This window comes from Nerophis lumbriciformis, linkage group LG06 (assembly GCF_033978685.3).
Source record: "Nerophis lumbriciformis linkage group LG06, RoL_Nlum_v2.1, whole genome shotgun sequence".
Lineage (NCBI taxonomy): Eukaryota > Metazoa > Chordata > Actinopteri > Syngnathiformes > Syngnathidae > Nerophis > Nerophis lumbriciformis.
In genome coordinates this window covers 23,258,551-23,272,722 of record NC_084553.2, presented here as the reverse complement: position 1 = coordinate 23,272,722, position 14,172 = coordinate 23,258,551, and the positions used below count along the sequence as shown (strand labels likewise).

Below are 14,172 nucleotides of genomic sequence, written 5' to 3'. Positions count from 1 at the left end.
GATGGCAGGTGAGGCTGCGCCTCACCTGCCTCTAGTGACTGCACGTCACTGACATGTAGATGCTGTATCGGGACAGAACCATTAAGAGTTTGAGCAGAAATATGTCACATAGGAATTAACTACACACATTAACAACGGGCTATGTCACATGAATGTTTTTTAAGTGATACCTTTGTGACATAAAAAAAACACATTGTATACTAATGAGGACAAGCGGTGTAGAAAATGAAGGTATAGTTGTAATTATGATTTTATGAGAGCGTAACTTTGCACTCTACAATCAACAAACACAAGTGGAGAATTGCAGTAGTTTTCTAGTTGAATTAGGGACATGTTTTGTAGTAAATGTTGCAGTATTTGTTTCCTCGAGACTTGGGGCTCGAGGGGCGGTTAAGGCGGCGCTGTGGGGGCAGGGTTTGCGGTGACAGAGGTTTCTGATTGGTCAACGTGGATTTCAGGGTGGTCTTCGAAAGTGTTTAAGTAGCCAATGGCGTGGCTGTGTGTAGTACGTGTGGTAGTGTCACGGAGCCCCTGGTTCTCTCTCCTTGGAAGACCGCGTCCGAGCGACACCTCGTCTCTGCGCCTTACACTCACTTCAACAACCATGGATGGCCCAAGTAGTTGACGTTTCCTGCAACCTTCTCTTTTTAAGCTTTCTTCCGTCTGATCAACAAGCACCGGTTTATTGACGTTTTGACCTCGCGACTTGCTCTCTCCTTCCACCGACGGACACCATGAAGTACATCATCGGCATCGGAGGGTGAGTTAGCACGCCATGAATGGCGGCTAAGCTAGTTGCTGCTATAGGCAGTGGGGAGGTCGTGCATGACAGCCGTGATATTGTCTCTTCTTTGTCTATACCGCCATCCTAGTCACTGCCGTTGTGTCCTTGGGCAAGACACTTTACCCACCTGCTCCCAGTGCCACCCACACTGGTTTAAATGTAACTTAGATATTGGGTTTCACTATGTAAAGCGCTTTGAGTCACTAGAGAAAAAGCGCTATATAAATATAATATCACTAAGAGTTTTTTTTCCCAAACTTTATTTACCATGAATTGATTTTCGTGGACCTTGACTTAAACAAGTTGAAAAACGTATTCGGGTGTTACCATTTAGTGGTCAATTGTACAGAATATGTACTGTACTGTACAATCTACTAATAAAAGTCTCAATCAATCATTTACTACGTCCAGCTAACTGTAACGAGGATGCTAGCTGATGATCACTGTTATCACAGTAATTTGTAGTTCATGAAGTGATAATAGTGTGCTATCTATGTTTAAACAGTGTAAACTGATTATTACGCCACTGCTTACTTATTTTCTGTGTAGCGGCACCAATGGAGGGAAAACCACCCTCACCAACCGCCTAATCAAGAACCTGCCCAACTGCTGTGTCGTCGCCCAGGATGACTTCTTCAAGGTGAGCCTTTTTGCGCTTTTACTTTGAAATCTTACAATTGAGGTCAGGATTGCTTAGGAGTAGCCCAGGTTGGTGAGGTATTAACATGTAATACAGGGGTAGGGAACCTATGGCTCTAGAGCCAGATGTGGCTCTTTTGATGACCGCATCTGGCTCTCAGATAAATCTTAGCTGACATTGCTTAACATGATAAGTAATGAATAATTCAGCTGGTAATCACAGTGTTAAAAATAACGTTCAAAATATAAAACATTCTCATGCATTTTAATCCATCCATCCGTTTTCTACTGCACCTGTTCAAGAAGTCGCATTAACGGTAAGAAGTATTTAATTTATTATTGGTTAGCCTCAGAATAACAATGTTATTAAAAAGAATAAGAGACTTATTATACTCTAAAAATGTTGGTCTTACTTAAAAATGCACACATTTAGTTGTATTCAATGTTAAAAAAATATTATATGGCTCTCACGGAAATACATTTTAAAATATTTGGCTTTCATGGCTCTCTCAGCCAAAAAGGTTCCCGACCCCTGATGTAATAGAAGACATGGCTTGGCGCCTTCCATGTCGCATTAGTGGTATGTATGTACCTTGGTACATCTTATCAATGTATGTTTCAGCCCCAAGATCAGATTGCGGTTGAAGATGGCTTTAAGCAGTATGATGGTAAGCCTGGGTTTTTATGGAAGGGTTGCTTGTCTGTCTCATTTAGGAAATGCATGCTTTATAAGGACTTCATTCTCAACTCTCATTTGCACTTTCTGCATGCTTCTTCCTTCCCTCACCCTTCCATCCATCCTACCTGTCTCTCTCCAGTCATTACTGCTCTGGACATGGATGCCATGATGACCACCATCTACGCATGGCTGGAGAACCCTGTGAAATTCGAGAAGTCTCACGGCGTCAATAACACTCTGGATACGGAGATCCTCCCAAAGTCCAACCATGAGGATGAGACTCACATCCTCATTGTAGAGGGTTTCCTGCTTTACACCTACCAGTAAGGACACAATCTTGCTCCATTCTAGTTCTGTGACTCCTTTTATAAAGATGTAGAAAATATATTAATTTTTCTATGCAGACCTTTGATCGACGTGCTGAACCTGCGTTACTTTATTTCCATCCCGTATGAAGAATGCAAAAAGAGGAGGTGGTAAGTTCCACCACATGACTAAGTCATTAGTTCAGGGTCAGGGCTACAATGATTAATTTGATTAGAAAAAAGCATTGATTCATAAACTGTTGCTTGGATTAATGGTTTAATGAGTGTAATTAATAAATGTATAAAATCCAGCCTGCAAAGAGTGCTCGGAACTTTAAATAGGCAGACCGAGTTTCCGCACGGCAGCTGCACATGAGAACAGGGGTCTGTGCGGTGGCAAACAGTAAAGAGGTTTTTTTTGTGTATCTGTCTTATTAAAAGTGAAATTTCAATGTTGGTGATGTGTATTTATTAGGGCGGAAAAGATTCAAAGTGTGGCAAGCAAAAAAAATCCTTGTTTATTTCAACTATTTTCCCTAAAATATTCATTGTTTAATCCGATTAATCAAACCGACCAATTGAATACTCTATTACCTAAATAATCAATAGCTGCAGCCCTACATTAGTTAGCATCTAGTAAGGCTGGAAACTTTACAACTCACAATTCAATTTGATAGCATTTCGTGGGGTAACAACTCAATTTAAAACTATTTGTGCTATATAATTGGTCTAATATGTATTTTAAAACCTTTTCAAACCAGGTTACAAAAGCTCTTGGCTTGTATGACTTGCATGCGCAAATATAGAAAAACTTTTATTTTTAAAATGATACTTACATATTTTTTTAATTGATTCTTGAAAATTATGACTCAATTCAGAATTGAATAATTAAGAATTGCAATTTAGGTGTGAATAAATCGATTTATTTTATTTTTAGCACGCCTCAACTTTAGTGAGCTGTTGTTTATTGAGTGTTTCTTTACTGTAGCACGAGGAACTACACGGTACCAGACCCCCCCGGCCTCTTTGACGGCCACGTCTGGCCCATGTACTTGAAACACAAGAAAATAATGGAGGACACAGATGTTGACGTGTGTAAGTATCCACTCTTTTTGAATATACTTTCCTTTTTAAAGTTGTGCTGATGCCATTGTTGTTGCTTGTTTACTCCCACAGTGCAGCTCGATGGAACCAAGTCAAAGGAGCAACTGTTCAACCTTGTCTATGGGGACATCCTGAATAACATCCAACATTCTCTCTAACAAAGGTAAAACATTTTTGTATGCTAAAGACTTCCTGTCCTATGTCACGTAAACACTTTTTCTGATTGTGTTTCAGGTCACCTGATCAGCTAAAAGGAGCATGTATTCAGCCTGCATGAAACCAGCTCGCCTTAAGTTTCTACCTGACAGCTTATTTTAGCTGACTGCCATGAATTGTTTTAAATGAGGAAAAAAAATGTACGTGTGTAACCGGCGGCATCAAATGCTGGCATGATTTATAGCAACTGTATTTATTGCTTTTTACAGCTACACTTCAGAGAGTTGATGGATGTATTCAGAGGATGGTTGTATCTGTCAATAAATGATCCTCACGCCAACTTTGTGTTGTTGTGATAACTGAGAAGCACCCACCAACGTAAATAAAATGCTTGTGCAGACCATTTCCAAAAATGGTACTTGCACTGGGTTTGTGCTGGACACTATCAGTCCGTGTACTGCTCTAGTGTGGTGTGGGTGATAAGGGGAGTCACGAGTTTTCACCCCCGTCACCTCCAATTAGAAATGCGAGCCTTATCTATATTCATACTTGTTGTGGCCAGTACATTGAAAATAAACCTACAATCATAGTGGTACCTGCTGTTACTAACTTGCATGATTTGAAGCACCAAGAAGGGAAAATAGATAAGCACTTACCCGAAATAACCCCAACACTACTACTGTCAGTGTCATTAACCAAAGGTTTAGCAACTATTTACTTACAAACCGTAGCTTTGCCAGTATTGGGAATTCTAAAGCAAAAACAATTCTAGAAAATGTTTGCCAATACAGAATAATTATAATACAGAATGTTTTGCCATTTAATTTGTAATATACACTGGATGTATAAGAATTTGGATTTATCACACGATACAGTTTGTCAGGGTTAGTTTTTTTTTTAAACATAATTTTATATATTTTAAATCACAGTTATAATTAAAATTATTAGTTAATTATTTTTCAACATAAAAATAAAATTAGTTTTGCCTTAATTTCTCCAAAAATTAATATTGAACACAGAGTATAAGTGTATGTATACTGTGTATATGAGTATATATTAGGGATGTTCGATAATGGCTTTTTGCCGATATCCGATATCACGATATTGTCCAACTCTTTAATTACCGATACCGATATCAACCGATATATGCAGTCGTGGAATTAACACATTATTATGCCTAATTTGGACAACCAGGTATGGTGAAGATAAGGTACTTTAAAAAATAATAATAATAAAATAAGATAAATAAATTAAAAACATTTTCTTGAATAAAAAGAAAGTAAAACAATATAAAAACAGTTACATTGAAACTAGTAATTAATGAAAATTAGTCAAATTAACTGTTAAAGGTTAGTACTATTAGTGGACCAGCAGCACGCACAATCATGTGTGCTTACAGACTGTATCTCTTGCAGACTGTATTAATATATATTGATATATAATGTAAGAACCAGAATATTAATAACAGAAAGAAACAACCCTTTTGTGTGAATGAGTGTAAATGGGGGAGGAAGGTTTTTTGGGTTGGTGCACTAATTGTAAGTGTATCTTGTGTTTTTTTATGTTGATTTAATTAAAAAAAACAAAAAAAACTGATACAGATAATAAAAAAAACAATACCGATAATATCCGATATTACATTTTAACGCATTTATTGGCCGATAATATCGGCAGGCTGATATTATCGGACATCTCTAGTATATATGTATACACATACATGTTTATATATATATATATATATATATATATATATATATATATATATATATATATATATATATATATATATATATATATATATATATATATATATATATATATACACACACACACACACATGCATGATTTAAACTGAATTAAAGGGGACTTACAATCAATTTTGTCCTTTTTGACTCATGAATGTTACAGTGTTGCATACTGATGTTTAACGATGTCAAAGCATTAAATGATAAGGTTAATGCATTTTGGTGTGAGCTTGCACGTAGCTATGCAGGCCTCTTTTCGAGGAGTTTTGCAGTCTGGCTACGTTGTGACATCAGAGCGAGGTAAACATACTTATTTAAAATCAGCCAGAGGGGGAGGAGTGCCCTCTGCTTCAGGCTGAAGAAACACAAAAAGGGAGGATAATGTAATATTTTGATTTAATCTAGGCATGTGCACAATATCACTGACGTGTGACATGCAGTGAGTGACATAAATGCTGCTAAAATCAGCCTTTATGCAGAGTGTGAATCGATCGGCGAGTGTGCAGGTGTACCTAAGTTGTGACTCGGGGAATCTTTATGTTAAGAAGCTTATTTCGACCGTGTCTGGAAAAATATAGCGGTGACGACTTCTTGTATTTGAAAAGTAGAATAATTAGGGGTGAAATGACTGATCCACTACATCGATGTATCGATCCTAAGACTCAACTACATCGATCTGTGCTCAGCAAATTGGCCTTTCTTAAGATGTATATCGATCTAACATCATTTAAAAAGGTAATCAATTGATTTTATCGAGACTAGCAAAAAGAAAACGTTGGATTTAAGAACAGAAGACTTTAGAACACGTTTAATGATACGGTGGCCGAGAAAGGTCACAACAAATGCAAACGCCACAAGACAATAACATGAAGCCAAAACCCCAAAACTACAGCACAATTACAAGAGCCATAACAATTACAAACACCACAACACAATGACATAAAGCACAATACAACTTTAAGCAACAAAGGAAAAGACGGACACAACGGAATTAAGTTACTGAATCGAGCTCAACTCACTGAATCGTTTTGGATCGGATTGTTCTAAATAAACTAATATCGTCCCTGAATTGTATCAACAACCTCAAATTATGATTTCAATCGTTGTTAAAACAAATCATTACAACCTTAACAATAATATAATCATATGTACACTTTTTTTTTTTAAAGAGCCCAATATTTAGACACAAATGCAATTTTATAGTCAGTATGTCACACAGGAACATTTTTAGAAATGTTTTACTTTAATGCATGTCTTTTATTTGCTCAAAACTTGGTAAAAGTTGAATCTAAATCCTGTCAGGGTTTATTTGAAGTCAAATTTGGCAGAGAGCACACCAGTCAGAGTCTCCTCACTCATCTTTGACCTGACACATGCCTGACCTGATCACTGACCGTATTACAACCTGAGCCACCTTTCAGATAAGCATCCGCGGTTAAGGTAGAGGAGCTTGTGGAGTCAAAATAAATTGCATAATTTTTCATGATTAATCACATTAGTTAACTCGTTAAATTTGGCAGCCCTAATATATATATATACTAGATAATATATATACTAGATAATATATATATATATATATATATATATATATATATATATATATATATATATATATATATATATATATATATAGATATATATGAACGAAATACAATTAATCACGATTAAATATTTGTATTGGTTGACAGCCCCTAATATATATATATATATATATATATATATATATATACAGGTAAAAGCCAGTAAATTTGAATATTTTGAAAAACTTGATTTATTTCAGTAATTGCATTCAAAAGGTGTAACTTGTACATTATATTTATTCATTGCACACAGACTGATGCATTCAAATGTTTATTTCATTTAATTTTGATGATTTGAAGTGGCAACAAATGAAAATCCAAAATTCCGTGTGTCACAAAATTAGAATATTGTGTAAGGCTAATACAAAAAAGGGATTTTTAGAAATGTTGGCCAACTGAAAAGTATGAAAATGAAAAATATGAGCATGTACAATACTCAATACTTGGTTGGAGCTCCTTTTGCCTCAATTACTGCGTTAATGCGGCGTGGCATGGAGTCGATGAGTTTCTGGCACTGCTCAGGTGTTATGAGAGCCCAGGTTGCTCTGATAGTGGCCTTCAACTCTTCTGCGTTTTTGGGTCTGGCATTCTGCATCTTCCTTTTCACAATACCCCACAGATTTTCTATGGGGCTAAGGTCAGGGGAGTTGGCGGGCCAATTTAGAACAGAAATACCATGGTCCGTAAACCAGGCACGGGTAGATTTTGCGCTGTGTGCAGGCGCCAAGTCCTGTTGGAACTTGAAATCTCCATCTCCATAGAGCAGGTCAGCAGCAGGAAGCATGAAGTGCTCTAAAACTTGCTGGTAGACGGCTGCGTTGACCCTGGATCTCAGGAAACAGAGTGGACCGACACCAGCAGATGACATGGCACCCCAAACCATCACCCAACCATGCAAATTTTGCATTTCCTTTGGAAATCGAGGTCCCAGAGTCTGGAGGAAGACAGGAGAGGCACAGGATCCACGTTGCCTGAAGTCTAGTGTAAAGTTTCCACCATCTGTGATGGTTTGGGGTGCCATGTCATCTGCTGGTGTCGGTGTCGGTGTATATATATCGAAGACCTCGATGAAGAACAAACACAAAGGACCCAGATTTCCCTCGCCCGGACGCGGGTCACCGGGGCCCCCCTCTGGAGCCAGGCCCGGAGGTGGGGCACGATGGCGAGCGTCTGGTGGCCGGGCCTGTCCCCATGGGGCCAGGCCGGGCACAGCCCGAAGAGGCAACGTGGGTCCCCCCTCCAATGGGCTCACCACCCATAGCAGGGGCCATAGAGGTCGGGTGCAGTGTGAGCTGGGCGGAAGCCGAGGGCAGGGCGCTTGGCGGTCCGATCCTCGGCTACATAAGCTGGCTCTTGGGACGTGGAACGTCACTTCGCTGGGGGGGAAGGAGCCTGAGCTAGTGCGTGAGGTGGAGAAGTTCCGGCTAGATATAGTCGGACTCACTTCAACGCACAGCAAGGGCTCTGGAACCACTTCTCTTGAGAGGGGCTGGACTCTCTTCCACTCTGGCGTTGCCGGCAGTGAGAGGCGACGGGCTGGGGTGGCAATTCTTGTTGCCCCTCGGCTCAAAGCCTGCACGTTGGAGTTCAACCCGGTGGACGAGAGGGTAGCTTCCCTCCGCCTTCGGGTGGGGGGACGGGTCCTGACTGTTGTTTGCGTTTACGCGCCAAACGGCAGCTCAGAGTACCCACCCTTTTTGGATTCACTCGAGGGAGTACTGGAGAGTGCTCCCCCGGGTGATTCCCTCGTTCTACTGGGGGACTTCAACGCTCATGTTGGCAGCGACAGTGAAACCTGGAGAGGTGTGATTGGGAAGAATGGCCGCCCGGATCTGAACCCGAGTGGTGTTCTGTTATTGGACTTTTGTGCTCGTCACAGATTGTCGATAACAAACACCATGTTCAAACATAAGGGTGTCCATATGTGCACTTGGCACCAGGACACCCTAGGCCGCAGTTCCATGATCGACTTTGTAGTTGTGTCATCGGATTTGCGGTCTCATGTTTTGGACACTCGGGTGAAGAGAGGGGCGGAGCTTTCTACCGATCACCACCTGGTGGTGAGTTGGCTGCGATGGTGGGGGAAGATGCCGGACAGACCTGGCAGGCCCAAACGCATTGTGAGGGTTTGCTGGGAACGCCTGGCAGAGTCTCCTGTCAGAGAGAGTTTCAATTCCCACCTCCGGAAGAACTTTGAACATGTCACGAGGGAGGCGCTGGACATTGAGTCCGAGTGGACGATGTTCCGTACCTCTGTTGTCGAGGCGGCCGATTGGAGCTGTGGCCGCAAGGTAGTTGGTGCCTGTCGTGGCGGTAATCCTAGAACCCGTTGGTGGACGCCGGCGGTGAGGGATGCCGTCAGGCTGAAGAAGGAGTCCTATCGGGTTCTTTTGGCTCATGGGACTCCTGAGGCAGCAGACAGGTACCGACAGGCCAAGCGGTGTGCGGCTTCAGCGGTCGCGGAGGCAAAAACTCGGACATGGGAGGAGTTCGGGGAGGCCATAGAAAAAGACTTCCGGACGGCTTCGAAGCAATTCTGGACCACCATCCGCCGCCTCAGGAAGGGGAAGCAGTGCAGTGTCAACACCGTGTATGGTGGGGATGGTGCTCTGCTAACCTCGACTGCGGATGTTGTGGATCAGTGGAGGGAATACTTCGAAGACCTCCTCAATCCTACCAGCACGTCTTCCTATGAGGAAGCAGGGCCTGGGGAATCTGTGGTGGGCTCTCCTATTTCTGGGGCTGAGGTTGCCGAGGTTGTTAAAAAGCTCCTCGGTGGCAAGGCCCCGGGGGTGGATGAGATCCGCCCGGAGTTCCTTAAGGCTCTGGATGTTGTGGGGCTGTCTTGGTTGACAAGACTCTGCAACATCGCGTGGACATCGGGGGCGGTACCTCTGGATTGGCAGACCGGGGTAGTGGTTCCTCTCTTTAAGAACGGGAACCGGAGGGTGTGTTCCAACTATCGTGGGATCACACTCCTCAGCCTTCCCGGTAAGGTCTATTCAGGTGTACTGGAGAGGAGGCTACGCCGGATAGTCGAACCTCGGATTCAGGAGGAACAGTGTGGTTTTCGTCCTGGTCGTGGAACTGTGGACCAGCTCTATACTCTCGGCAGGGTCCTTGAGGGTGCATGGGAGTTTGCCCAACCAGTCTACATGTGCTTTGTGGACTTGGAGAAGGCATTCGACCGTGTACCCCGGGAAGTCCTGTGGGGAGTGCTCAGGGAGTATGGGGTAACGGACTGTCTTATTGTGGCAGTTCGCTCCCTGTATAATCAGTGCCAGAGCTTGGTCCGCATTGCCGGCAGTAAGTCGGACACGTTTCCAGTGAGGGTTGGACTCCGCCAAGGCTGCCCTTTGTCACCGATTCTGTTCATAACCTTTATGGACAGAATTTCTAGACGCAGTCAGGGCGTTGAGGGGATCTGGTTTGGTGGCTGCAGGATTAGGTTTCTGCTATTTGCAGATGATGTGGTCCTGATGGCTTCCTCTGGCCAAGATCTTCAGCTCTCGCTGGATCGGTTCGCAGCCGAGTGTGAAGCGACTGGGATGGGAATCAGCACCTCCAAGTCCGAGTCCATGGTTCTCTCCCGGAAAAGGGTGGAGTGCCATCTCCGGGTTGGGGGGGAGCTCTTGCCCCAAGTGGAGGAGTTCAAGTACCTCGGAGTCTTGTTCACGAGTGGGGGAAGAGTGGATCGTGAGATCGACAGGCGGATCGGTGCGGCATCTTCAGTAATGCGGACGCTGTATCGATCCGTTGTGGTGAAGAAGGAGCTGAGCCGGAAGGCAAAGCTCTCGATCTACCGGTCGATCTACGTTCCCATCCTCACCTATGGTCATGAGCTTTGGGTCATGACCGAAAGGACAAGATCACGGGTACAAGCGGCCGAAATGAGTTTCCTCCGCCGAGTGGCGGGGCTCTCCCCTAGAGATAGGGTGAGAAGCTCTGTCATTCGGGGGGAGCTCAAAGTAAAGCCGCTGCTCCTCCACATCGAGAGGAGCCAGATGAGGTGGTTCGGGCATCTGGTCAGGATGCCACCCGAACGCCTCCCTAGGAAGGTGTTTCGGGCACGTCCGACCGGTAGGAGGCCACGGGGAAGACCCAGGACACGCTGGGAAGACTATCTCTCCCGGCTGGCCTGGGAACGCCTCGGGATCCCCCGGGAGGAGCTGGACGAAGTGGCTGGGGAGAGGGAAGTCTGGGCTTCCCTGCTTAAGCTGCTGCCCCCGCGACCCGACCTCGGATAAGCGGAAGAAGATGGATGGATGGATGGATATATATATTATATGAACAAAATACAATTAATCGCGATTAAATATTTTTATTGGTTGACAGCCCCTAATATATATATATATATATATATATATATATATATATATATATATATATATATATATATATGTATATATATATATATATATATATATATATATATATATATATATATATATATATATATATATATGCAGTGAGGTGAAGCTGTCCAGATGGGGAAGAAGCATGACTGAACAACATTACCTGGACAAATTAAAATATAAATAATACAAAAAAAGACAAGCACATTACAGTTTTGCATCATTTGTCAGTATATATAGAATATAACCCCTTTACTGTCATTGTCATCATAATTAACAAAATGAAGTGCCATCCATTAGTGCGATATATATATATATATATGTCTTAATAAGGTTATCCAAAAAATAGTGCTCGATACCGTAGTAGAGCGCAATATATGTATGTGTGGGAAAAAAATCACAAGACTATTTCATCTCTACAGGCCTGTTTCATGAGGGGGGGGTTCCCTCAATCATCAGGAGATTTTAATGGGAGCATTCACATACCATGGTTTATATAGGGCACAGAGTGGGTGGGTACAGGCTGGCGTAGGGGCGTGGTGATTGGCTCATGTGTTACCTAGGAGGTGTTTCCGTCTGTGGCGGCATGCTGTTACAATTTCGCTGCGCTTGTTGAGGGATGACAGGTCTGGACGGTAAATAATAAACAGTTTCTCTTTCAAGCATAGGTTGCATCTTTTATTACCACTATTGTAAGGTGTGCTGGATGCAAGAATTTGCCATGTTATTGAATATTCAACATTATTGTCTTTGAGGTCCCAAATGTGTTTGCTGAGTTCTGTGGTATTCCGCAGGTTTTGGTTCCTGAAAGAAGCCTTGTGATTGTTCCATCTGGTTTTGAATTCTCCCTCGGTTAATCCTACATATGTGTCGGATGTGTTAATGTCCTTACGTGTTACCTTAGATTGGTAGACAACTGATGTTTGTAAGCACCCCCCGTTGAGAGGGCAATCAGGTTTCTTTCGACAGTTGCAGTCTTTGTTGGTTTTGGAGTCGCTCTGTCTGGGGGCCGACGGCTCATTTGCAATTGTTTTGTTGTGGTTTGAGATAATTTGTCGTATATTGTTCATACAGCTGTAGCTCAATTTAATGTTGTTCTTGTTGAATACTTTTCTTAGGGTGTTGTCTTTGGGAAAGTGTTTGTCAATCAGATTGAGGAATTTGTGTCCAATGTTAGTTGAGACGTTTTTGCTGTATGGGGGGTTGTACCAGATGATGTCGTTTCGTTTTCTGTTCTTTTTTGACTGGTTTCCTGGCGTGGGTTCATAGGTGAGGGTGAAATTGTATCCGCTTTCATCAAGGGCTTTTTGGTATGGGGGGGTTGCTTGGTCAAATTCAGCTTTGCTAGATGACAGCATCGATAGCCTTTTATTAATTCCGGTAGGTATTCTTTTCGTGGTGGTGGGTGGGTGGTTGCTGTCATGGTGCACGTATTGGAGTGTTGTGTTGGGTTTCGTGAATGGTTGGTAGCTGTTATTTCTCAGGTTGAAAGTGACGTCAAGGAAGTTGACGGTTTGCTTGTTGGCTTCAATCGTGATCCGTAGGCCGTTCTCTTTGAAAATTTGGCATATGCGCTTCTTGGTATTCTCGCTGCTCCTTGGCGAGGCGCGACACACTGCCAGTCCGTCATCACGGTAAATAACAGCTACCAACCATTCACGAAACCCAACACAACACTCCAATACGTGCACCATGACAGCAACCACCCACCCACCACCACGAAAAGAATACCTACCGGAATTAATAAAAGGCTATCGATGCTGTCATCTAGCAAAGCTGAATTTGACCAAGCAACCCCCCCGTACCAAAAAGCCCTTGATGAAAGCGGATACAATTTCACCCTCACCTATGAACCCACGCCAGGAAACCAGCCAAAAAAGAACAGAAAACGAAACGACATCATCTGGTACAACCCCCCATACAGCAAAAACGTCTCAACTAACATTGGACACAAATTCCTCAATCTGATTGACAAACACTTTCCCAAAGACAACACCCTAAGAAAAGTATTCAACAAGAACAACATTAAATTGAGCTACAGCTGTATGAACAATATACGACAAATTATCTCAAACCACAACAAAACAATTGCAAATGAGCCGTCGGCCCCCGGACAGAGCGACTCCAAAACCAACAAAGGCTGCAACTGTCGAAAGAAACCTGATTGCCCTCTCAACGGGGGGTGCTTACAAACATCAGTTGTCTACCAATCTAAGGTAACACGCAAGGACATTAACACATCCGACACATATGTAGGATTAACCGAGGGAGAATTCAAAACCAGATGGAACAATCACAAGGCTTCTTTCAGGAACCAAAACCTGCGGAATACCACAGAACTCAGCAAACACATTTGGGACCTCAAAGACAATAATGTTGAATATTCAATAACATGGCAAATTCTTGCATCCAGCACACCTTACAATAGTGGTAATAAAAGATGCAACCTATGCTTGAAAGAGAAACTGTTTATTATTTACCGTCCAGACCTGTCATCCCTCAACAAGCGCAGCGAAATTGTAACAGCATGCCGCCACAGACGGAAACACCTCCTAGGTAACACATGAGCCAATCACCACGCCCCTACGCCAGCCTGTACCCACCCACTCTGTGCCCTATACAAACCATGGTATGTGAATGCTCCCATTAAAATCTCCTGATGATTGAGGGAACCCCCCCTCATGAAACAGGCCTGTAGAGATGAAATAGTCTTGTGATTTTTTTCCCACACATACATATATATATATATATATATATATATATATATATATATATATAGCTGTAAGCTGGGATATTTCTACCTGAATAAATGCTTCTGATATTCT

The 14,172-nt window shown here is 42.6% G+C and overlaps 1 protein-coding gene across 2 annotated transcripts; it reads left to right on the top strand.

The window, feature by feature from the left end:
* Positions 1-502: 502 nt before the first annotated feature.
* Positions 503-4,007, top strand: mibp2 (muscle-specific beta 1 integrin binding protein 2). 2 transcript variants are annotated; one of them, XM_061963929.1, is made up of 8 exons: positions 503-760; positions 1,334-1,424; positions 2,046-2,091; positions 2,242-2,425; positions 2,507-2,578; positions 3,396-3,502; positions 3,584-3,674; positions 3,746-4,007. In XM_061963929.1, exons 1-7 carry the CDS (start codon positions 735-737, stop codon positions 3,667-3,669), a joined length of 612 nt encoding a protein of 203 aa, XP_061819913.1. In that variant the 5' UTR covers positions 503-734; the 3' UTR covers positions 3,670-3,674; positions 3,746-4,007. The 2 variants fall into 2 exon arrangements, with proteins under 2 accessions (XP_061819913.1, XP_072769455.1); XM_072913354.1 differs by lacking the exon at positions 2,046-2,091.
* The last annotated feature ends 10,165 nt before the right edge of the window (positions 4,008-14,172 follow it).

Bases quoted from the DNA above. Each gene is read 5' to 3' on its own strand.
- mibp2 (XM_061963929.1), top strand. From the start codon at position 735: ATGAAGTACATCATCGGCATCGGAGG. The intron at 761-1,333 runs GTGAGTTAGCAC...TTTTCTGTGTAG, and splicing joins TACATCATCGGCATCGGAGG to CGGCACCAATGGAGGGAAAA. The intron at 2,092-2,241 runs GTAAGCCTGGGT...GTCTCTCTCCAG, and splicing joins TGGCTTTAAGCAGTATGATG to TCATTACTGCTCTGGACATG.